At 44.9% G+C, this 25,675-nt stretch overlaps 1 protein-coding gene across 1 annotated transcript; it reads right to left on the minus strand.

Annotated features, from left to right (window-relative positions):
• Positions 1-1,422: 1,422 nt before the first annotated feature.
• Positions 1,423-25,651, minus strand: dhx15 (DEAH (Asp-Glu-Ala-His) box helicase 15). The gene is made up of 14 exons (XM_030779895.1): positions 25,518-25,651; positions 23,888-24,233; positions 21,735-21,928; positions 21,310-21,469; positions 19,891-20,109; positions 14,977-15,144; positions 8,257-8,343; positions 7,808-7,957; positions 6,764-6,872; positions 5,008-5,199; positions 3,749-3,871; positions 3,335-3,525; positions 2,171-2,340; positions 1,423-1,964 (listed from the first exon to the last, which is right to left on the minus strand). Exons 1-14 carry the CDS (start codon positions 25,586-25,588, stop codon positions 1,847-1,849), a joined length of 2,298 nt encoding a protein of 765 aa, XP_030635755.1. The 5' UTR covers positions 25,589-25,651; the 3' UTR covers positions 1,423-1,846.
• Between the last annotated feature and the right edge of the window lie 24 nt (positions 25,652-25,675).

Raw genomic sequence — 25,675 nt, forward strand, 5'->3', positions numbered from 1 at the left:
TGGAAAATTTGAACAAAATAATAATAATGCTAATGCTATCAGTCAAATTCATCTTTAAATTTGTTCACTGTGTGTTTTCTTTCTTTTTTGGCAAATGAATTACACTCAAAACTCGAGTGTTGTGAGGTGGAGAGTCTGTAACCATAACTGCACGAAAGCATATGAAAAGAACAATTACATGACTAAATGGATAGTGAAAAGGCCAATCAGATGAACTGATAAACAAAATAAACAAAAAGATCCCCAAGGCCTAACGTCTGCCATCAATACGTAAACTGAAACAAAATCACTTGCAGGGAGCTTGCGCTTCTACTCCCGCAGTTTTCACGATATTAATCCCATTCCAGCAGTAACCGGTCTGTCCTAATGCCTAGTGATGTGCTTGTATAAAGCTAACTGATCAGTCCACTCTTTTTTTTTTTTTAATTGCCATTCTTAATCGCTTAATTTATGAGAAAGTAACTGGGGTCACTAGGACCCAGTGGAAAAACAAGACACAGTACATCATTTCGCTCCTGTTGTAATGATTGGTTAACATGCATCTTGATATTTTGTAGGAAAGCTGTAGCATCAGGCAAGCAGTGACCTGAGGTGATGTAATGTACTGTTAAACCAATGTAATGGAACTCTCGTAATGTGTTTCAGTTTTAACAATACTATTTGTTCCTTAGTTATTAATGTGCTTGCTGAATGTACATAGCCTGACGATGGTCAGCAAAGCTCGTGATCTGCTGGGTAAACCACCTCACGTAGCCAGGTACAGAGCTCTTAATAGGAATATTTACTCTCGTTTTTAAGTATGATTGTTGACTGCTCCTTGTTTGATCTGTCCACTCGTTTTTTTAATTGCCGTTTTTAAATGCTTACTTTCCCATTGAAACTGAATGGGGATAGTTTTCGGTCTCTAGTGCTATGACGAGGGACTTCACACAGTGGCAATCGATAGTTGGATTTTGTGGTCTTTTGCTCCGTGACTGCACTTCAGCCGGAGACTAATAGAGTATTTCTACAGTTGAGATTCAATGATGCTGCAACGCAATCACATTCGTATTTTCTTGCGGAAATGCATCTCTAGTTTACGATATCATCGTATTCCTATTATGAACACGATGTCAATATTTCATTTTCTAAATATCGCGATTATCGTTAATACTGGTATATCGTGACATCCCTAGACTAACAGAAGCTGTCTATTTGGGGTCTGAAGATGAGCAGTCAGATGAATGGAGTCCAGTAAAGAAAGAATAAGTCATTACAATTTTCCATTTTGCAAGATGAATGACACGAAACAATTCTGTGTGCTCAGTTCACATTAAAATATCAGCAGAACAAGTTTGAATTCAACAAAAAAAACAAAAAAAGGGGGATAAGTGAGCAATGACTGCATTACTTTAGTTGAAAACAAGGCAAATTTAAATCCAGTATGGTACCAACAGTTTTTATTGAAGTCAAAGCCGTTTAACAGAATAAACAAGGACTGTCTACTCAATTACATTTCAGTAAAAGTTCACAATTTCTATAAGGAATGTCAACATCCACATGACTGATCATGCATGACATGGTCTATGATGGTATCCCTGTACAGCAGTCGCTCCCAGACTCAACCAATCCTTAGTGCCACGACAGTTGTACAATATAACGAAAAAAACCCAAAAAAAAACAGGAAGGTGTGGGAGCGAAAGAAAAGTTATAAAAATAATCAAATCTAAACATTAAATTGAAAGAATTGAATAAAGAAAATACAAACAGCAAACTAATGTTGACGATGTACAACTTGAAAGTTCAGGGAGGCCTCAAACAGAGCTGAGGAAAATAATTTCAGTTAGTCCTTGTGCCATCCAGGGCGTTAGTATTGGGAATACTCCTTGGTTTGAAGTTTAGCGATGATGCGTTCCAACTGCCTCTTGGCCTCGCACTGGGGAAAGTTGCTCATTTCGTAGTACTGTGGAGCGATCTTTACCAACCTAGAAAGAAAAGACGGATGGATGGGTGGGTGGGTTTTAAAACGTGTTTCTCTGATTGCTGCCCTCTCTTTTTTTTTTTGAATGGTAAACAAGCAAACGCAGCCAGCAATTTCTTTTTTTTTCTTTTTCCTTCGGCGTCAGCATGCTTTCCATGCGCACATAGGTACACGCATTCAAAAGACACATCATGGAAAGTTTCAGCTTACCATTCGGGCTTGATGTCGGTGCAGGTGCGGATGTAGTTCTTGGTGGTCAGCACAAACTCGTTGTAAAGTACCCACTCTGGCTTGTGGTCCAGCACGGTCGAGGGGTGCAGCTGGACCACCTGGTTGTCCTTCACCGTCAGATAATGTCCGGTACGCTCCAGGTGGGCCACCTGATAACACAGCAGACACAAATTGAGAAAACAAATCCTACACACGCACGCTAACACACATAAACCGTCCTAAATAAAGCCACACGCACATACACACTTTGTTTCTCCAGGTACTTTAACACACCGCGTAAGGCTGTCGAGATTAACCTGAGCAATCAGTCTCAATAAAAGGCCGCCACAAACAGAGACGTCGGCGAGAGAACGCCTCGTAATTCGAACATGAAGGTGCAAATTTGTCTCGCCGCTAAAGGTTAATGTTGACAAATATTTCAATATTAAATGGACTAATTCAAGTAGTCGGGTCGCTTGTTTCAGGCAACCCTGCCGGAGATGGACTTGTGTCATTTATTTTCCCGCGGCAGGCCCGCAAATTGATTTGATTTCTTATTATGTGCTTAAATGGTGGCGCCCTGACGAAACGCTATGCATTAATATAAGAGTGAGTGAGTGATTGAGTGTTTTTGCTTGTTACTTGCAGTAGAATGCGTAGGTCACATGTAAGAGAGCAAAAAACCAAATTAAAATTTGGAGTAAACACATCACTTCTTTAAAAGAGAGAATGGACAATAAAAAAAAAATGTAACATGAAGTTCCTTTTCTTGAGAGGTTATATGATACAATTCATGTTTAATTATCTATGAAATTAACCTTAAGACAGTTCCACTTATCTTTCAGGGTAAAACAACTTCAACTCAAAAAGCGCTGCGATACTCGCAGTGCTAAAACCAAAACCTTTATGAAACCTCTAAAAATCAACAATGATGACTGCCTAGTCAATTATACCGTCCCAAAAAAAAAGGTCCAAAAAAGAAGACCTCAATACCAAATATCAAAGGCTGTCTTCGCATGCTAACACCGTAACATTAACAACCTATGATGAAAGAGGCTTCACAAAGATATAAGGAAATTGCTGCTAGCCCTGAAGCTAAGCGAACCGTTGGCTACCGGATGGCATTCTGCTCACAGAGAGAGAGAGAGAGAGAGAGATACGCACCTGCATGAAAAAGCCGGTGACAAGCGCTCGGCGGATGTTGATGTAGTAATCTCTGCTCGTGAACTCGGTGCTGCGGCGTGGGAGGTTGAAGCGGTCCATGATGCGCGACAGCTGCTGCCGCACATTGTCGGCTGACATCAGCGAGCGGTAGTTCACAAAGTTGTCGTAGGACCACTGTACGGACTCGTGGTCTGTTACGAATGCGAGAAAAAAAAAAAAGAACAGTCAAAACAAGAACTTTCTGAGAAACTTCACCGTTTTTTTGGAGGAGCAGGTACGATTCAGGGAACAACTGACCGTCAGCATGTTTTTGTGACCACAGTATACAGTTTCAAACCACTAAATCAAGGTTTTTCTGCCCTTAATCGCAATTACGGTATCTATAACGATGAAAGAGGTGTGTTATATACATACTCTGTTTGAAGGCGTGGTAGACGTTGAGAAGCGTGAGGTGATCTCCATCAATGTGGGCGAACCTCATCTTGGACTCATCGGCAGCCTTCTTGGCCTCAGTGGGGCGGACAAAGCACTGTGGGACTAAACAAGGTTGGTATGGGCCCCAACACAGCCGCCCATAGGGATGAGTCAACAGTTCACCCAGAGAGGAACAAGGCCTAGTTCTGAGGCTAGAGTACGGCACAGGGCAGGCTACGCCATAGAAGGGAGAAAGGGGAGGAGGGGGGGCCAAGCGGTGCTTCATCCTGTGTTTTCAATGGGCATCGCCAGATGTGGGCGTGGTCTGGGCGGCCACGTGCGAAATAGGCATCTCGTACTGTTACGTACGCGTCCTAATGAAGGCAAATTGTGAGGAAACTTAAAGGAGACTTTTAAATAGAGGCTAAGGCATGTTTTTCTTTTTCGGGCTGCGAGATTCTGTTGACAGTGGCATGTCTGACGGAAATCTATACTGAGCTGACCTTTCAGCCTTTTCAAATTCTTTATCCGTTTCAATGTCTAATGAAACATTTCTGGTTACAAAAAAAAAAACAGCAAAAAAAAAAAGTAGCTTGACTTAACACAGAGTCCATCGTTTGATATTCTACTACAATGTAGTTATGTCACTCATCTTACATTATAATGCCACCAATCTGATTGTTCTTTGAGACGCAATAGGGCAGTAGGCAAGTACTATGCTGTAGCTTTTCTTTTTTTTTTCTCCTCGCGGTGAACTTTGTTGATTTGGTAACGGACTTGGGAGACAGAGCCAGGCCTTTGGGTGAAACCATCATGAATGCACCTGGTGTCCAAACAACCAGTTTCAAAACCCCTTCGCTCCCCCACCCCTCCTCTCCCAAGGACTGGATTCATTTCGGAAAGCAGGCAGTCTGCTTTGGAAAACCTGAGAACCAATTACTGCAGTGGTACACACTGCAGCTGCACAGGCTATAAAACTCACTTGTTTACCACAGACATGCATTTTCTTTTCCACCGATTAACAAACGTTAACTGACGCTAGCTGTATCTCGCTATCCGTTTCTCCTTGTCTATGCCCTGTCTGCACGAGCTAACGACCAGATTAGAATCCTCAATACCATCTTCACACAAAGAAACAAACAAGTTACCTATGACTCTGCAGATGGAAGAATCGACCCATAGGGCTCTGTGTATACGACACACTGATGTCTTAAGTCATAGACCACAAGGAGAAAGGTTGTGTTGCGCTTGAGCATTACCTGATAGCATGGCAGTGATGGAGAGGATCTCGTTGGAACAGTTGTACTCGCAGCTTGCAATCACCATCTTGGCTAGCTGAGGGTCAAGGGGGAATTCGGCCATCATTGATCCAAGTTCTGTCAGGTCCCCGTCATCATTCAGCGCGGCCAGGTAGTTCAACAGCTCCAGAGCGCGCATCAGAGTCTCAGGAGCTGGGGGGGGGGAGAAAGAGAGAGAGAGGGGGGGGGGGGGGCAGAGGCAGAGACACAGAGGAAGTTGGGGTGGGGGGGTGGAATAAAGGATGTCAGCACCGTGGAAACTGGAGCCGTTTTTGCCAAAAGACTAGAGGTGAATGTCTGGTCTGAGTGTGTGGGTGAGGGAGGCAGGAGGCAGGATGCAGGCTGTGTAAACCGAGTCGAGGCGGCTCATTTTGGATGTGATGCTTCAGCGCCTCAAAAAAAACAGCACCGCAGCCTCTAATGCAATTATGCAGGAACCTTCCACTTAATGCGTCTGCGGAGGGCACAAAACTATCCGCCTCAGATCCCAAAAACTCAATTATTGACCTTTGACTCAAGGGAAGGTGCAAAAAGAGCAGTTAAATGAGAATTAGCTTGAGTTCTGAGTGAGTTAGGAGGGGTTTTTTTTTTGTTATGTTTTGGGGTTTTTTTGAAGAAGGGAAAAGAAAAGCTTGCTGTGATTAGGAACTATATTTCAAACAGCTGGGAAAACTGCATTTAAAAAAAAAAAAACAAAAAAAAAACACACACACACAGGTTGGTTGGCTATTAAGAACACACACACAAAGAAGAGGCCAAATGGAAAACAAGTATTGATTGACTGCCACAAACCTACTGTTTTATATGGAGTGACAGAGTTCAGCAGTACACAGTATATGCTGGCTTGAGCTATATGATTGGGCAATTCCATCTGGCAGCAATGTCTGTGTGTGAACCAGTGTGGAAAATGTAATCTATGCAGTGCACACCTCATCAGAAATAAACTATTGACTCCTCTAGCACAGGAGGTGCAGATATGTTAACCGAAGGCCAAATCAATGAGAGAAAAGGCTAAAGGTACATTAAACCGCATTGGTTCGGGATGGGACACTCGGCAAATGTCACCAAGCAAATGGCTCCCCCCTCGGTTTCATCCACCGCTACCTATTCCTCCTGTTTTCCATTTGGCCTCTTCCCTGCGTGCGTGTGTGAGCGTGTGCGTTTCTCATAACTGCAGCCATGCTTCTTCAAACGCAGGTCGACAGAAAAAAATAAGCCGACATTCCCCGGGAGTGTCGAAGGTGCTGTGGAGGTTCGGCTCTGTGTTGTGAGCCACGACCGTGAAGGTGCCGGAGAACGACCGTCTAAGCCACTCACTGCTTCTTTAATTATCCATATTATATCACATCAAGGCACCTCTGGGCCAGTTTGTGGGTTTACACTCTCCCTCACACAAACGTTAAAAAGACAACTCCTTTCTTCCATCCGGTCTCTCGGTACTGGTAATCAAAACTAATAAAAAAAAAACCTTTATGAACCAATTCTATGTCTGGACTTTGATAAGCAGTTGTCACCAAGGTGGGTCTATTCCAAAAACGAATTTTCTAAAACATAATTTTGATTGTGAAATATCAAATGATGGAAATGCTTCTGAGCCAATTTAAATTCTACGAAGTCACTGAATAAATCTTTTACTACCAGCTACCGGGCTTCAACAAAGTCTTAGTGGCACAAAAGCCGTCTGACAGCGCAGTTGAATTCAAAGCAGTGATCAAACCTGGGGGGTCCATGAAGTCAAAGTGTACCAGGTCATCGATACCCAGTTTCTTCAGCTGCAGCACCACCGAGCCCAAATTGGACCTGAGAATCTCAGGGTACGTGTTATCCTGCCGAGAGAGAGAGAGAGAGAGAGAGAGAGAGAGAGAGAGAGAGAGAGAGAAGAATGAATTAGCCCAGGTCCCCGATCAAATCCTAACATCTCCTCATATGTCAAAGGAGGCAGCGAGACAACTGGGAGACTGACACTTCTGAAGGGGCTATTTAACTTGTTTTAAAATTCACTCTGTCGCCCAACATGACGGAAAAGAATTACCCTGTTAAAGTGGAGGACTGTTTTCACACGGACATTTGTCAGGACGTGTCTTTTTCTTTGCAAGGCTGGTTTTGATTTAAAAAAAAAATAAAAAAAGAGAGGGACAGAAAGAGAAAGAGAGAGAGAGAGAGAAAGAGAGAGAGAGAGAGAGAGGGAGAGCTGGGAGGGCAAAGACAAGCCTGAAGCATAGTGCCTGAGACTTAAACGAAACAAAATGGAAGACATATAGGTAAGAAACCTGTCTTTTTTTCTTCTTTGTTAATGCATTACAATTAAATCAGGGACAGGTTTCGCAGAAAGAAAAAAAGAACACTGCTTAACAGTTGAATGCCAATGCTGTTGGTTAGGACATGAAAAAAAAGGCATAACACAACGCAATTACACCTACGAACCAAATCAAATCTCCTCTCGTGCCTTCACAACCGCCTTCAGCCGCAGCAGGCAAACCTCTGGAGATGCACCCCTGCTGGGTTTCGTTCTTGCCCTAATCTACCCCGTGCTCATTTAAAGGCACCTCGAGGTCTTGATCAAATGCCTCGTTTGTTTTAGCGTAGGTCTGGAAACAAAGCCTTCGTAAAAACTGCTCTTTTTCCAGGATGACGACCATCTCTGGCTTTGATCTGGAGTCACGCAAGACGCAATTCCAAGTACAACATTTTTTTTTTTAATAACTGAAAACATTTTAGATGTGCTTAGGGGCTGTGATAGGCTGGGGCATCTGTCGCTCACCTGCATTTCCGTCTTATAGGCCTTTTCTGTGTAGAGGCGGAAGCACTTCCCGGGGCGTGTCCTCCCAGCTCTTCCGGCCCGCTGCTGTGCCGAGGCTTTGCTGATGGCCGTCACCAGGAGCGACTCCACTCGGATACGGGGGTTGTACACCTGCGGACGAGAGAGACGGGGAGACCGGTTCGATCGGAGGCTGCGGTCGCGCTTGGGGATATGCAAAAAGGGAAATCTCATCGTTCATCTGTGCCCGGGCTACATGTATGACAGGGCAGCTGGGCTGGGGAAATGTCAGCTGAATAAATAACTGGCTTTCCTCATCCTGGACCCCGTCACGCTCAGGCCACACTCTGTGTGTGTGTGTGTGTGTGTGTGTGTGTGTCTGGGGATTTCACAGGCCAAAGAAACAGATGACAGGGAGAGATTAACCGGTAGAGGCAGCAGAAAAGGCTAACCTTTTGCTTGGCAAATCCGGGATCAATTACAAACACCACGCCGTCGATGGTCAAGGACGTCTCGGCGATGTTTGTCGACACTACGACCTGTGAGAGAAGGAAAAATAAGGGTTCAGGTGTGTCGCTGGTGCTGAAACGCACACATTCACAGACACTGAGGTTTTCTGTTCAAATTACAAATTTAACGCAGGCATACAACCACTCCCTTAAAGACTCCGGTTCTGTCTTTCCACATACTGTGAAATGGCTTTCAAAACTCTGTAACTTCTTAAATTAGGCAAAAAAAATTGACTCCCAACACAACGATTAATCCTGTCTCATGCATTCACTATATTAGCTGAGTTTATCAGTGGTAGGGAATGACACACTGTCTCCCCACATTACCGCTCTATCTGATTTCATTTCATCTTGCTAAATATATAGGCTTACTATGTATGTATGCTCACTCACAGATTCATTTCTCACTTAACACGACTGAGAGCAAAGGAAAGAGAAATGACAGAATGAAGGAATTTTTGATTATCGTTCTGAGAGTGCAAAAAGGCAAGAGGGTACATGGGGGGGGGCTAAAAATTGCAGACATCTAAATTTCTACGGAAAGAAGACAGCAAAATCAGAGAGGGAAGGAAAAAAAACCCCCCTCGAGACGGTTTTGTGGGCCGTCGGGGCCTCGTAGAGTAATGTAGTCCAACAGGGGAGTATGGCAACAGTTGCTGCCATCGAGTCAAATCGGGCCTCGGCGGGATGAGCCGGGCCGCTTTCCGTCCAGACGCATTACCGCCGCCCTTTCTTTTTTGGGGGGGGGGGGGGGGGGGGGGGGGGGCGCCTGCACGTGGCGTGCACTCGTCCTCCGTTCAACACTGCCTTCTCTCTTCTTCCGCTCTCCATTATTAATGCCACGTCCTACTCTCTCTCTCTCTCTCTCCATTTACAGTATGTGTGTGTGTGTGTGTGTGTGTGTGTGTGTGTGTGTGTGTGTTTGAGTGACACACTGAGCTCTTTCTCTCTCCCTCTCTGTTTCTCTTAACCTACAGATTGTTCTTATTTTTTTGAGATGCTAGGGTGACACAGGGGCGTTTGTTTAGGCTGAGGATGAAAGCTGGAGAAGGCGCGGTAGAAAGAAGGGTTGGGGGGCGGAGGGGGGCAGACAATGATTGGCCTCGGAAAAAGCCTTGTCGCATTCATCAAACTTGGTAAAACGGGGGCGATGATTCATGCGCCTCAAGGGATGTTTGTGTGTGTGTGTGTGTGTGTGTGCGTGCGTGTGCAGTGCAACCAAGTAAGAGCACGGACTAAATTATAATCCCTCATGCTGAATATCAGAGGGGTGCCCCAAAATTCCCCTCAAAAGAACAAAAAAACCCCAAAAACAAAAAAAACAAAACAAAAAAAACCAACAACAACAACATCATCCAAGTCGCATTTACTTTTATAAACTCTGAAGACGGCGGCAATTATGTTTAAAAATACCCACAGCGAGCAAAGATTGTGTGGTTCATAAACTTCAAGTTTGTGGGAAAGGAAAGTGGTTAAGTATCTGAAAAAGCATCTCAAAAGCAGGCAAGGTGGCATGATTCATCTTTTTAACAAATCTTTCTTTTCCCCACCTGAAAAAAAAAACAAGTGCTATGAACTAGGCGACGACTTTTTTTTTCTTTTTTGGTGCAGCAAAGTAAACGAAGCGGTACATTGCAGTACTAAGCTTAGAAACAGAGAGCGAGAGAGGGAGAGAGAGAGAGGGAGAGAGAGAGAGAGAGAGAGAGGGAGGAAAGAGGGGAAAGAGGCAAAAAACGAAAAAAGACTCAGCTGTCAGATTTGCACACAGCTGATCAAAGCAGCCAAGTCAGTAGCAACATTTACTTTCTCTCACATTTTAATAGGGCGCAGACAAAATACTGTGGGGGGGGGAGGGGGGGGGGAGAGAAAGAAAGAAAGCGAAAAGTGAACTGAAACGGCATTTGGGTTGGAGAGGAGGCGGGAGCGTATGGAAGCCCCTCCCCACTCCCAAATCTTAGATCCTTTTCTATTACAATTATCCCCCACAGCAAGCCTGTCTATGAGAAATGACAGTTGAATCGGAGCACAGAAATCAAATGAGTCACATCACCCTATGGGTCTCTGTCAGCATTTACAAAAGTGCATGGAGGAGGGAGAGAGAGAGAGAGAGAGAGAGAGAGAGAGAGAGAGAGAGAGAGAGAGAGAGAGAAAGAGAGATGGATGGATGGAAGAAAGAAAGAAAGAAAGAGAGGACGGGGAGGAGAGTTGCGGTTGCTTGCACGCGAGCCTAGCCCGCTGGTGGATGTTCTCGTTATGTAAAAGCTGCCCTTTGGTCTCTGTCAGGCTCTGCAGGGGCTACAGACAGAGCTGGACATTGCCTCTGTGTGTTCCACTTCTGAACTGTTACAACACAACAGTGCTGGTGCACACCAGTGCGTTAAGGCTGCAACGAACCCACACTCATCTCGTGTTACATCAGCTTTGCAAAAATAAAGAAAGAAAAATTGCACGTTAAGCACAGTTATGCAGAAATTTGGTTATTTGTCACGCCCCTCCCCCAAAAAAGTTTACCAGCGAGTCATGCATAGGCTAAAGGCGAAACAAGGGAGAACGTTCAAGTCGCAGGACTTTGTTAAAAAAAAAAAAAAAAGAAGAAGAAGAAGAGGAAACAAGAGGACTCACATTGTTTAGGGACATTCAATAACTAGTGTTATCACAGCAGGACTTCCTAAATACGAACGTCGCACGATGATGACAATAATGCTATCGATGTTTAATTTGGAGCTTTTGGAAAACAGGTGCATTTCTGGCGTATCCTGAACAAAAAGGAAAAGGAGCAAAAAGAAAAAAAAAACCCCACATTTTTATCTTTTATGTTCGCAGTTACAAATGCATATGCTATTCGCATTGAGAATGACATGCCCATCTCACGTAGTTCAGCCTCTTCAAGTCCAAGGCAATAAGCCTCCAAGGCACTGAAATCCTACCTCTCAAGAGTGGATTTCTTCACAGCTAGAAAACGGCTAGCTGTTTAGTTATTAATCCTGCAAAAAGCCCCCCCCCCTTTTTTTTTTTTCCCCCAGTGCAGCCCTTGACCTCGTGTAATTCAGCCAGTAAAAAGAAATCATCTGGCTATATATTCATGAAGAGAATGGAGATGCAGGCAGAGAAAAAGACCCATCTGGCGCCTGGAGGCAGCGGGGGGCCGCGACCTAAGCCAAAGGCGCGTGCGCTCAGAAACATGACTCTGAATAGTGGTGGGTTTTGTATCTTTCCACTGGTTTGACCAGAGGGAAGGTCTGGTGACAACGACAATCAGTCTGAACCACTATAAAATAAATAAATAAGAAGCGAAAGGTGCCTGACCACAGTCTAATTAAACTTACTCCAGGTCGAAAGAGAGTTCAGGTCATTATGTGGGGGCTGACATTATGACATGAGTTGCATAGCAACGTGTTTTAGACATTACGGGTTCTCAGCCACACTCGCTGATCCATGAGGTGTCGAGAAATTGCATCTTTTTGGAGTCAACGATCCGTGCGGGAGCGTTCTAGAACGCAGGAGGACGGCTGAGTCTGCAGGGGGGGCAAGGGCAGGTGACGTCTCACTCGAGCCGTCCCAGGTCTTCCAAATCCCGAACGTCCAGATGAGAAATTTCTAGATTTATCTTTTCCGTCATTATTCTCCTCAAAAGAACTCACTGTCTATCCTTGACAGTCCTACAGATAAAACACTGACTCTAGGGCCTTCTTGTTTCGATGGAGGACCGGAGGTTCATCAAACATCCGTAGAAACAAGACAACAGCTGCCACAGATGTCAATTTAGTGCACAACAACAGTCAGCTGATGGATGCAGCCGCTCCCTGCGAAATGCATGCTGGGGTTATGAATTCGACAGAAGGCCATCCCTCGTCAAGCTGAAGGCAAAGAAATAAATACATAAAGGGCGAGCTCACGTTTCATAATCATATAGGTAGGAGGGGGGGCACTTCCCAACAGTCGTAATCGATTGGAAATGCTTATGGAACCCGTCTTGGTCACAAACGGCTAGGAACAGGCTCCTTCCCGTCTGTTGCTGGATAAAGCTGAACAGGCTTTATATTACAAGCGTCATTAGAGAGCTCTGGTCACAAGTTACTTCTGGATTACTCACTTGCAAGGGGTGCAGAGATTCCCAACTTCGGCCTGCTCAAGGAGAACACGACACGACGCTGACGCAAAACGGTCAGCGGGTTAAAACCCGAGGCCACAGTGACCATTTGGACCAAGGGGGATTAGCTATGTCTTGAAAGAAGCCAGGAAACAGAGAGTGTGGCTGTCATTTAATGGGATATCGGTGAACGAGGACGATGGGAAAACAAACCTTGTGCTTAACTGAGCCGATTTGTCAGAACTGCCTGACAATTATACTTGTGCAGGGGAGGGAGAGGATTAAAGTCTTTGTTAGTAATTACAGTGAATGGAAGCTCCAAACGTTCAGTCATTTAACTGTTACACGGGGAAAAGAAAAAGTGGGGAAAAGCAGTGGCTTTAGTGAGTGAGAGATGATGGGCAAGCGTTTATGTTAATCGAGGAGAGCTTAATGCAGTCATTAGCATGCGTAGCAGGCACGCGATCATCCTTAATTCTTCCATTACCTTTTTCCTTGAGCCAAAAACAAGCCCTATCTCGCCATGATCCGAGAAAACAACTCTATCAAACTGATGGCGAGATCAAAACTCGCCGTACTGCCGCTTTCAGTTCTTTGGAGCTGTGGCGACCGTGCCGAAAACCAAGCTAACGCTCAGGGTCGGCTAAACGACGCCCCTTTTCTTGGAGGACGCGGTGGAATATACGATGGTGGCCGTGATGGTTGAGAGAAAACGTTGCAGCTAGAGCGACAAGGGAGGGGGGGGGGGGGAGTCTCCTGATGCTCAGACTATATCCACATCCTGCCCAACACGCTTCCTAAAGGGTCTTCATTTGCATTGTGGGTTATGTATGCTGGGGGGGGGCCTCTGACAAGCTGACATTTTAACAAGGTAATTTGAGCTCATCTCTATGCAGCTGTAGTCGCCCGGGGATGGACAGGGTGGGATACGGAAAAATGATACCCAAGCACCAGAAGGCCGGCCAGACACCTCTCAGAAATCACAGGGGAGAGGCCTGCACCGCTGTCATTTTATTTCAAAGGCAATGTGTGTGTGTGTGTGTGTGTGTGTGTGTGTGTGGTTGTGGCAGTGGGAAGGGAGGGTGGAGCAGGCAGAGTGTGTTGCCTTGTTGCGTAAAGCTACACGCTGACGTGCTGGGCTTTAAGAATCGCCATGCTCCTCGGCATCCCTCTGTTCATCTCCCTGGTGGTTTTACTCTCCTCGCGTCACGCGTCGTGTTATCTATCAGATACCCGAAAGGAATTTCAGATGCGACGCCACATTCAAATCGGCCTCGGCGTAACCGTGTCGCTCTTTCAACATCCTTTTGAAAAGGCCTGGGCAAATGCTGGCTAATGTTTGAACTTCTTACGCTCTAGCTGTAGTCCAGAGCTACTCAGAATACGGCAAAAAAAAAAAAAAAACGAAGGGGGAAAAAAAAAAAAAGAAAAAGGTTCTTTAAACTCAAGGCAAATACAAAGAGATGAACACCACCACGTCACTGTGGGGACCACAGACGAGGCTGAATCGGTCATTTTATTCGGATGTGGGCCACAACACCACAAAACAATGTTTAACAGAAAAGGAGCCTCAAAGAGAACATAAAGACTGCGTTCAATGTCGCATGTTGTGGTCGACCAAACGCAATGTTGGAGAAAAAAATTTGGATGGGGAGCTGCAGCTCCATTATTCTGAATAAGTCATCAATAATTTTTTGGCAGGGATAATGACAGCCGGACGTGATTTCGGTTAGAGGGAAGTCGAGGCGCGAGTCGTTCATCAAGCCCTCGTCAGATGTTTGGGTAAATGTTTGGAAATTTTCAGACCGTGATCGGATTTGATATTCCGTTAGATCCCTGGCCAGCCGTGTGGAGGTCCAGGTGGTTCCACAGTGTAATCACTGGTTTGATTTAGTCTGGGAGACAAGGGGAGAGGGGGGAAAAAATAAAAAAAGAACAAAACACGAAACAAAAGGTGGGATGTGTTCTGCTGTCTGTATCATTTCCATAAAGCAGAGAAAGATCCTGGGGCCAGCCAATGGCAAGAGCTGACCAGAGAGATGCCTTCCTCTTTTTACTGTGATAAACCCGACACTGATGTTTCTTTAAACCTCCGAGATAGTATGAGGGAGAGGCTGAGAGAGAGAGAAAAAAAAAAAAACGCGGATAACGGGAGAACAACGACCACACAGAACATGTTGAAGAGAAAACAAAAGAGAGACTGAAAGATGAACTTGGGGGGGAAAAAAAGGGTTTGAGGATAAGCAGGATAAAGGAAAAAGGCCAAAAGAAGAAAACAGAGAATAAAAACTGCAGCTTCCATGCTTTCCTTAGGCTCAGAGGGCATGAGTAATACCAAGAATCCTAATTTAGTTGAGAGACTCATATGCTGACAACAGCAGCATATGCCATGACTCAGTCCTGCACAAAAGCTAAAGGGGGGAAAAAAAAAAATAAATAAAGTATGCCTCCATCGCCCACCCCTTCCCCAACACGATTACACATACACCATTCCTCCTATTCTCTCCGCTCCATCTTCTGCTTTCTCGCCTTCGATGAATGAGCGCACGGAGCGGCGCCTGCGAGACGTTTACCTTCCTGCCGATGGCTCCGTTGGGTTTGCGTGGCGGAGGGGGCTCAAAGATCCTCTGCTGTTGTTGTGGGGGCAGCGTGGAGTACAGCGGGATGATTTTGATGTCTCCTACTTCAGGCCCCAAGTCATCGATTTCCCGTTTGATTCTCTTGCAGGCTTCGTCTATTTCCTGGAAAGAGACAACCAGATACGGAGTTAACACCCAGGCCTCAAGAAGATCACCATGTCATGTTCTGTGGCAAACAAATAATAATAAATAATAAGAACTACTGCCGTGACCTGATATCGTGGGCTCTTCCGATTAATGAAAACGAATCTCTGTTGTTTTTGGCATTTAACCACTTTAAGTCTACTCTTTGCATCCTACTCTAGATATCAGTCCATTTCATCCATTTTAATTTAACTGGTCCAGAAATCAGATGCTATGGGTAGTTAGCATTAGCAATCTATGGTGGTGTAGCAGCTCAGGTCCGGTGCAAATCATCCACCAGTTGTGGCAAGTGACTGGGAAAATTAAACTGAGTGCTCGGTGCTTGGGTGAGCTCCCCACGGCTCTGTTGTCAAACGCGGCGGCCACAGGGACGAGCGAGTGCGCCTGCGCAGACGCGTGCGCGCACGCTCAAACGGTTCATTATTCCAGATGGCAACAGAGTGGAGGAAATGTGAAATGAGAAAGCTGCCCTGATGCATATCCACCAGCAAATCACAACGGATCAGTTAAGTGAAGCTGAACATTACAAACATGGTGGGCTCCCTCGCAGGGGAGAACCGTGGCACCTTCGCGAGCTGGGAAAATATGACAGTCGACACAAAGTATTACGGATATCACTGAGCTAACCACCTTTGATATGCTTATACTAGCATGCCTGCTCTCTCACACGACACAAATCATAACACTGGAAAACAAAAGTGGTGTGATGCATATGCAGTGCAGGCTCTCCACAGGGTCAGTTCACTCAAGCTAAACTGTTGAATCCTATAAATACTTAGCGTTTTACGGTGATGACACTGGCAATGATAAGTTACACTTTCTAACAAGGAGAAGTTCTTCAAATTCACACTGGCAAATATGGGCTGTTAACTTTCAGCTTTACATAAGAAATCATATATCAGTGAGTTTTAAAGTACCATTTAGTCCAATATTACCAAACAGACATTAACACATTACCTTTCCAGTTTAACAATCAAAAACATCTCGCCATTGTGGAGTGCATTAGGTATCGAGAACAAAATGGGAAAAGGACCCATTTTATGAGGTTCTCAAATACTCATTTTCCTCTTTCTTTAACTAATGCTCCAACATGTTTTCCAAAACCAGGCACAGTGTCATTGTGTACAACGTCACAGCCTATGCTATAGCACCATCCTCAGACCAATGTGAGAACTGCAGCTAGTTCATATGCAGGAAAAGGGAGATCATGTGACAGATGGGTTGCTTGGCACAGACCTCTAGGGACAGCATTGGATTATTAAGGGTCATGAGGACTGGGCAGGAAAGAGGGCAAAGCTCTGTATTACAGAGTCCATTTTTTAATATATATCATTTTTCATTATCATATCGAGGCCACCGTGCGACATTGAGAGCAATGCAATCTAATTCCGGCCGCCATGTTCCTCATAAAGATTCCAGAGATCCTTCATTTGAGTACATAAGTTGCCAGGGATGTTTAATTTGGGCCGAACAATCTTTCCCTGCATTGTAGTTCTTCCTCAGGACGAAAAAAAAGAGTCTAAGACTCTACAAAAAGGAGTCTGCGTATACATTTTACCTCAGTGACAGAGCGTACAAAGCTTGGCAGCTAAGTAGCAGTCCCTGCACGCATCTCTTGTTCCCCGAGGTGCAATATGCACATAAAATGGCGCCAATGGCCACGTGTCGGTTAATCAAAGCTCTGCACTGTCAGAGTGCGACGCCGTAAATCTGAATGGATTGATCAAATTAGCTTGAGTATTAATAGACCATCAGCCCTCTGGAAGCTGCAGCTGTCAGAGGGACTGGCCCTCACCACTGAGCCAAAGGCACCAGATACGTGAAATGAAAGGATGGAGGGGAATGAAGGGGGGTGGGGGGGGGGGTGTATGGAGTTGGTGGTTGGATAGATTGGGGTGGGGGGACACTGTGTAGGACGGGACGCCTCGAGCTTGTGCCACACGATACGGCACGGGGGATTTGGGCATTAGCTAACGAGACCACCCGCCCTAAAGTGGACTTTAAGAGATGAGGGCCTAACTTGGTGCATTCAGTCTACCGAAGGCCAGCCGTTTTTCAACATTTGGATTTAACTACTTGTTTGTCTCCTTTTTTGTTTTCCACTTAAGTTAATCTAAAAAGCCATCCCTGGCCCTTCGCTACTGTTTTATACATCTATATCTATGTGTGTGTATATATATATATATATATATATATATATATATATATTTTCAATGTTTTATATCAAGGAAAGGCACGAAAGGAGCGTGCGCAGTCAAACAGCCCTCCAGTGCCGTCATTACTCCTCATCAAAGTTGCGCGGGAGACAGGAGAGGTTAAGAAGCACCCTGAGGTGTGGCAGGCCAACGTCTGAACAGCACTATTTCATATTAAATCCTTTAACCCAATTAACAGCATGTTAAAGAGCTCGCCGGCGGCGTGCCCTACGAGAGCGGCCATCCGACAACGCTCTGAGAACGCGAAAGAATGATCCGCACATTCAGAGCAGTTAGTACTTTGAGTAACTATGTACCTACCATCCAGAACAGACTGATCTATAATGATATATGACCAAACACGTCCTTTTAAGCTTCCGAGGATGGATGACAGATGCGAATGACTTTAGTTAAAGTCTTAAAAAAGAAAAACAAAAACTGTGCCAGCCAATCTATGCCCTCTGTACAGATGGTTAAAAAAAAAAAAAAAAAGGCGGCCACATCAAACACTGACAAATGAAAGCGTTTTAGAGACCTACAAAGTTGAACTCATTAAGAGCAAAAGAAACTGTTTGAGCAAGTTGTACAAACGATTAAGCCCCACCGCGAAGACTAGTCACCGCGCACGTCGCTTAATCTAGAATCAATTACCGTCCTTTGGATGGGACCGTTTCGAACGCAACTCTCCGCTTCAGAATCATTCATTTCGCAATGGGTCGGTCATCGATCTAACACCTGGAAAATGAAAACCGATGAGGGTTCACAATTTCAACACCACTATGAGAAGGGCAGATGAGAGTTCTGTGCGTTAATGACCAAACTGCCACACACTCTGATTAAGAAGCAAGGAACAGATACAGTTTCATCCATCCATTCATTCATTCGTAATAAAAAAAAGATAGCGAGGACTGTTTTCAATACGATGAGCAAATATGAGCGCTAGAGAAAGTCTCTGTTTAAAAAAAGACAAAAAGCCTTAAGCTCTTATACATGCCCAGAACTAAAATAGCATAGTCACATTAGGGCTGATCATTTGACTTGCCCCTAGTGTAGACAAGACAGCCATGAATATTAGCCAACTATGTGTTACAGAAAAGAAACAACCACGAAGGAACTGGTTTTGATAATCCAAGTTCAAAAACTGATCATAAAGGTGCGATAAAAATAATCCAATATAGTCCTAATCCACCGCTGAGATTAATTACCTATCCATGAGTGCATTTATATAGCGTTCCACTTTGGGAATTCCAGTGGGTTATAGAGGTACAGATGGATCGTGTGGGTGCTGAAGGAACAGAAAGAGACCAAATGCAGTGGGGTTTACCCAATATTCAGGCCACTCCCTTCCAGAATATTACACATTGTGTTTAAAAAAATCTCATTTGAAAAACTCGATAAGAACAGGTATTAGATTTCCATCAAGTGCCAAACAGGTTTTGTGGGTAGTTTTTTTTTTTTTTTGTACATTTGCATTGGGGCAATTGTTAAACATGGGCTGGTGCCTTCAGAACAGGTGCTAAATCGGTCATTTACTTGGGACAGGTCTTCAAACTGATGTTTTGCTTGTGGCTTTCAAGGAACTACACACACACACACACACACACACGCACGCACGCACGCACGCACACACACACACACACACACACAGCAAGGAGGCTGGCCGCAGTCCATCTGTAACCATATTCATCATTTTGGGCGGGATCCTCACCCTCCATTACACACCGGTGGTCAACAGTTGCGGCAGGGGAAATAATAAATGGCTTAATTTCAGGGCAGAATCTGGGTCACACTCAGCCGTCTCATACGGCAGGCTCTTTACCGAGCTGCCAAGGCCAGCTGCATTCTGGGACATTATCAATCTGAGCATTGATCTCATCTGCTCTGTGATTGTGTGGGTGGGGGTGAAGGTGGGACTGCAAGATTGGTTCAAGTGTATAAGAATGTGTGCAAGAGTGTGCGTGTGTGTGTGTGTGTGCGCACGCGTGTGTGTGTAGGCTGCAGAAATGCATTTGTGTTTCTCAAGCTGGTCCAAGACTTATTTGAGGAAACGCGTCACTGTGTGCGAGAGCACACTAAAGCAAAATACAATTTTATGGAAAGCTGCAGACTCAGACGGTTCCGTTTCTAAATACAGGGGGGAGTGAACAGAATTACCATGTTTGCAAAGTGCACTCTCTGGGTATATGCATGTTTTAAATGGCCAGCAAGCACTCTGATATCTCCACATAGGGAGGACATCAAATATGCAGTTTTGCAGACTGTAACTCATCTGCAAAATGTGCTCGCGGATACTGTACATACATCCAGCACTTCATTAGCTAATGTCCTGACCAAAGGAATCATTAACTAGAGACTGTGTGAGAATGCTGAATGTGGAGGGAATATTTATTAGCAGGCAAATACTTAACAGCTCCCTCACTAAATGCACTAACTGCTGCGGCTTTTCGACGTTAGACAACGAACAAGCCTTTTACTTACAGACCATTTACAGGCTGAAACAGGGCCTTACCTCCTGTCCTGTGAGGAAGAGCAGGACGTCTCCTTCATCTTCCTCGCACATGTGGATCTGGATAACCGTGCGGATAGCAGCTTCCAGGTAGTCTCTCTCTGGTTCGGGCGTGTAGAAGATTTCGACCGGATGCGTTCGGCCCGGAATGGTGAGCAGGGGGCAGTTGTCGAAGTACACCTGGAATTTTCCGGCATCCAGAGTAGCGCTCATGACGATAACCTGCAGGGGGGAGTGGGGGTAGGTGGGGGGGGGGGGCGGTCAGAGAGCGGCTGATGAGAACTACACGGTATGGACTTCAAATGGACACCATGCTTCATGGTTCTTTGCCTGTTCCGGCTGTTCAGTACCAGGTCAGACACTGGTGAATGGACACATCACGTTTTGTTTTCAAGCTAATTACCTCAGACACATTAGAATTCTGTATGGTCGGATGGGTGGTGTAGGTGGGTTCTTACTCCTCTTCCAATTCAAACATTTCTTGTGGCTGCCCGCTGCCTTTCCGCATCGCAAGACAATATAATCGTTCTTAATCAAGGCAAATTAAACTTCAAATTCCGGAGAGGTGACGCAGAGCCGTGAGACTGTTTGCAGTCACCTAGACCTCATTTAACAGTCTCTGAACACGTGTATAACCTTTGATTTTCATCCTGACAACAAGTAGTCATTACCCATCTGCTTTATGGGAATTGGGTTCCGGGCACATTCGGCCCATAAAAAGCCAGTGCGCCTGTGCTCTTGGCTGGGCTGATTGCTTTGAAATGGCCTGACCCCGGAGCGATCTCGCCATAGCCGGGACAGCGACTGGCCCCGCATTTCTGAGCGGAGCAGGGCGTCGCGTTTGTCTACGGCGAATGGCCGCGCATCTGTCAGATCTGAGGGAGTTTTGTCAGAAATTGTCGGGGGGGGGTTAGCAGAGGAGGAGAAAGGGGGTAAGGACAGGACCCGCAAAACTGCTAAGGGAGCAGTTTGCAGGAGTGAACAATTTGACTTGGCTCACAGGTCTACTTTTGCCAAAGTTTCCTAATGATCACAAAGTATCCTTAATAAACTTTATAACAGGGGGCATTAAAGCCAATGTCCTGGCTTAAGTCCTACTTCAGCCCTCACTAAACTAACCATGAAATCTCTGATCCACAAATTAGCTGACTCATTCATCGACTCTCTACCTTTAATATCCGACGTGTACTGACTGACATACGAGCACAAGACGCCATTTGTCTCGACAAACAGAAAATCACATCGTTATTAGCACCCTTCAAGTCGCCCCTGCCACAAACACGCCCGTTTGGATTAAGACAAAACTGCTTTTGAATTGGATTAAGACCATATTGTATTGTTTTCGGTCCACATTAGGAACAGTTGTGTACACACATACTGAAAACAGTCACACGTGTTGTAGGGTGTTGTAGACGCACGTACCTTAAGGTCAGACCTCTGCCGCACCACCTCTTTCAGCACGCCCATCAGAATATCCGTGGCCAACGTGCGTTCGTGGGCCTCGTCGAGAATGATGACGCCGTAACGCTCCAGCAATGGGTCATTCATGGCCTCGCGGAGCAACATTCCGTCTGTCATGTACCTGTGCGATGGAGAGGTCCTCTGAGATCCCAAACATTTGAGGCTTACGCGCTACCGTTTTAAAGAGGGCGCGTGCTACCAACTACTGCCATTTCTGAATATTTCTCAGTTTCATCGAGCAGATTGATTTGAGGGGGGGGTGATGCGTAACAATTACTTTTAGCTTTTCAAGCTTTCTACAGAGAGCAGATCTTGGGTTTTCTTTTCTTTTTTGAGGCAAAATGTGAATATACATGCGCGTAAGCCATTCGGCTGCATGAGCTTACTTCAGGATGGTTTTTGCAGAGCTGCAGTCTTCGAATCGGATGGAGTAGCCGACCTCTTGCCCAAGCATGACGTCCATCTCGTCCGCCACTCTCTGGGCCACGCTCATGGCCGCCACCCTACGAGGCTGAGTGCAAGCCACGCCCCTTTTAGGCCCCGGCAAGGAGCGCACCATGTCCACACACCACTGTGGGATCTGAAAGTGAAGAAGCAACGGAGGAGCCGTCAGTCAAACCACAATTTCACACAAGTCTTCCTCTAACATGGGAAACCTTCCCAAAAGATCTCTTCGATAACCCCAGGTCTTTCACACGTTTGCGCTATTCAAGCTCTCTCAAACCTTACTTATGCAGTCAGCTAACTATTAATCAAGTCGTCAAGTCCTTAAATAGTGGAACCAAGGGCGCTGGTTTAGGGAAAGAAGAATAAAAAAATTTTAAATGATGTGGGTACCCATGGAGATGTTTGTGAAACAGTGCTTCAGGCTATTTTAAAAAAAAAAAGTGCAGAACTGCTGAGTTTAATTTGTTAATATGAAACTAAGCCTTCAAAGGATACTTCAGAGCTGCTGCATAAAATCTTTTTTTTTTTTTTTATACTCTGCATGCGAAAAGCTCCTTAAAATATCATTTAAAAGCCCGCCGCTACACCCAGAGACAAAAAGTTGAAATCGTATGGCATTTCTATCCCCTCCCTTACGAGGGAATCATGAGGATAGGTGAACTAAGCCTCAGCAGGGATTCCAGCTGCCTGATAAAAAAAAAAAAAAAAAAAAAAACCCTGTGACTTCTCATAAAGGACCTCAGAACAGAAAACCGTTCTTTCTATTTGCACCAGCTTTCAGCTCAGCTAAGTGCCTGTCTGTGATGAACCAACCTTTTTCTGCAAAGAAGGAAAAAACTCTGTGCATTTATCATGTTGACAAATCCAGCAATGACAACAACAAAAAATCAAGATAAAAAAAAATAAGACCTCTAAGTAATACCTGGGTAAATCATAAAAATAAACAAATAGTAGGAAAAGAGCAAAGCAAACAGCAGACAAGCCAAAACAATTTGGCTTGACTGTCACAATAAGTTAGGCAGAGCATCAATATATGATGAACGCGACATGTATATGCTTTTAACTGATCTAACCTTTTAATATAAATTTTCAGGCCACCTGCACCGGTTAGTAAGCCATGCAACCTTTAGTGCTTCAAACTTGGGTCAAATCAGAATCCCTGCCATTCTCAGGAGGCTCTATCTGAAATACCTGAGTTACAAAGCACTAATTCAATGTCAATCTTCATGATCCACTTAAATAAAAATAAATAAATAAATCAATAAACTGAATGAGGATTTGTTGTTATGTGACATATCATTCAACAAAGGGGTCTAAAGGCAAGTCTACCGTTTTCTTAAGTGTGGAAATTTCTGTCTGTTTAACCAAGGATCACAAAATTAACAACAACAAATCTACACATTTCAGACCACCTATTCTAACGCCCCTCCAGGACTTGTATACCATGCGGTGCAGCACCAGAGCTGGCACGGTTATGAAGGACCCCCAACCCTGCAACCATAGACTCTTTCAGTGGTTGCGGTCAGGCAGACACCTCCGCAACCTCAAGACCAATGCTGAGAGGCTCTGTAGGAGCTTCTTCCCCCAGGCCATCAGAACACTAAATGCAGCCCATACTGGAGTCTAACTTCAGTCCTACACTGCAGCCCCATATATATATATTTATACTATGTATACCTATGTTCATTGTATGTATGGTATTTCTGTCATTTCTCTCTCAGGGTGGTATCTGACTTGATGGTCTATGTAGCTCATTTAATATGTTTTTAGATCTTTAACATGTTGCTCTTTCTCCTTCCCTCTCTCACCAAGTTATTCTTAAATTATACTTTTCTTATTGTGAGTTTTGCACAGTCTGCCCTGCTGCCGACCTTCATTTCACTGCTACTGTACACTGTACCTTGGCATGTGACACATAAAACTTGAAACATTTACATTCCTCTGCCAGCTGGAAGTGTCCACAGTGCAACAAACAACAGGCAGAAATACTGGGGGGGGGGGGGGGGCTTGTACATGGTTTCATACTGGGAAGGAATCCCATACATGATTTCAACATCACAGGTTTTAAAATGAAGAGCAGCATTCAGCTAACCTGCGTGGTCTTCCCAGAGCCAGTCTCACCGACCAACACAAAGCTCTGGTGTCGCGTGATGATGTCGTTGAACCGTTCCTTGTACTCCCACACCGGCAGCTGTAGTCTTTTCTTCAGGATCTCGTAATAGCGTGGCGTGTGTGGCAGGTTGGTGAAAGGGTTTATCTGCTGGTGCATCGCCGCCTGCTTGAGCGGAAGAAGGCCGCCTCCTCCGGCCATGCCTGAGTTTATGGCCACGCTGGGGGGCTTGCTATCTCTGTCTCTGTCCCGGTCTCGATCCCGGTCACGGTCTCTGTCTCGGTCGCGGTCCTTCGACCGGTCGTCGCGGTCTCTGTCACGGTCTTTCCTGAGGGAGAAGTTGAGAAACTGGATGAGCTCAGAGGCATCCAAGAAGGCGACAAATAATGAGGGCAAGATTTCCTTTAGGAGTAAAGACGTCTTATAAATATGACTGAGTTAAAAAAAAACACACACACACATTTAAGCTCAAAGGACGAAAGCAAAATGTCATGTCTAAAAGGTCATGTTAGTACATAAGGGTAAGGCAAAGGACACGTTAGTACCCAAATCTGACAAGCAAACACGAACTGACAGAAGGCTGGACAGGCCTGCTTCAAGCAAGCTGCAGCTAAGTTAAACAGTAACCAAACACTCCTCCGGGTAAGTTTTATTGCAATGAGTTGGTAAAGGCGCTTGACTCGGGTAAATGACACATGGGCGACTTGGAACAAGCTATAACTTAAACGACTTCGTAAACTACGCAGGTAATTTCGAAGAGAAAGTACAAGTTCAAAATGAGCAGATGTGACAGGCAAGTGTCTGGCGAAAACCGTTTGAGCGAAGGGACTACATAAAGGGCCTGGTATATCGTGCCAAACACGTGTGTTCTGTCCAAAACAAAGCAGTCAGTAAGCGCGCTGAGCCTGCCAACGCTTAGCTTAGGAGTTGCAACCTATTCAAAGACGACGTCACATTTCACAGTTTTGGAGAAGTGTATAATAACCCTAGACTGCATCGTGGAGTCCAGTAGCAAATGCCTTCAGTTACCGAGTCGAAAGCATGCGTTCAATGAAGTAACTTGCTAACTTGCCAAGAGTGCTAACTAGCCTTGTTAGCATTACAGAGACAGGGCATACCACCTTGCCAGTTCATGTCATACAGATGTACTCAACTTTTACTATTGATAAATCGTCATCCACATTTAGTTCAGAACCACATCACATTGTTCAAGGTAGGCCTCAGGACAGTCTCCAGAACCACCTATTTGAACGTCTTCTATTGCGATATGAGTTAGCTAGCCAGCTAAACATAGCTAACCTAAGCTATTGTATAGGTAAACCATATCCTTGTCACACGACCATGTGCTAGCGGCAATCACAATCAAGCCACATAGCACATTATTATTATTCTCATTATTAAGAATTCTGTGCTAGTTTTACTAACGCAAGGTCATACCATGCCTCGTTACATAACATTTTAGGAACTCCAACGTATGCAGAACGTAGCAAATAGCCATATTCCCCTAGTGTCGGCAACTGTCTAAATACGGCTAATTAGCTTAGCTTTTGTGGCCACATTTCTTTGCAAAGAAATATCACAAGTAATTCAGCCTGAACAGTCTTAAACCTACCCGTCAGATGATGACCTTTTTTTGCTTGACGAATAATCATCGCCTAAATCCAATCGATGTCTCTTAGACATCTTTAAAAACAAAGATGAAGAACTAAAATGAGAAAGAGATAGGTCGACTATTCCAAACAAATCCGCTCCTCACATTCAAGGCTAAGC

This window comes from Chanos chanos, chromosome 7, assembly GCF_902362185.1.
Source record: "Chanos chanos chromosome 7, fChaCha1.1, whole genome shotgun sequence".
Classification (NCBI taxonomy): Eukaryota; Metazoa; Chordata; class Actinopteri; order Gonorynchiformes; family Chanidae; genus Chanos; species Chanos chanos.

Bases quoted from the DNA above. Each gene is read 5' to 3' on its own strand.
- dhx15 (XM_030779895.1), bottom strand. From the start codon at position 25,588: ATGTCTAAGAGACATCGATTGGATTTAGGCGATGATTATTCGTCAAGC. The intron at 21,929-23,887 runs GTTAGCTGAATG...CTTCACTTTCAG, and splicing joins GCTCTGGGAAGACCACGCAG to ATCCCACAGTGGTGTGTGGA. The intron at 3,872-5,007 runs GTAATGCTCAAG...AACCTTGTTTAG, and splicing joins CATCACTGCCATGCTATCAG to TCCCACAGTGCTTTGTCCGC.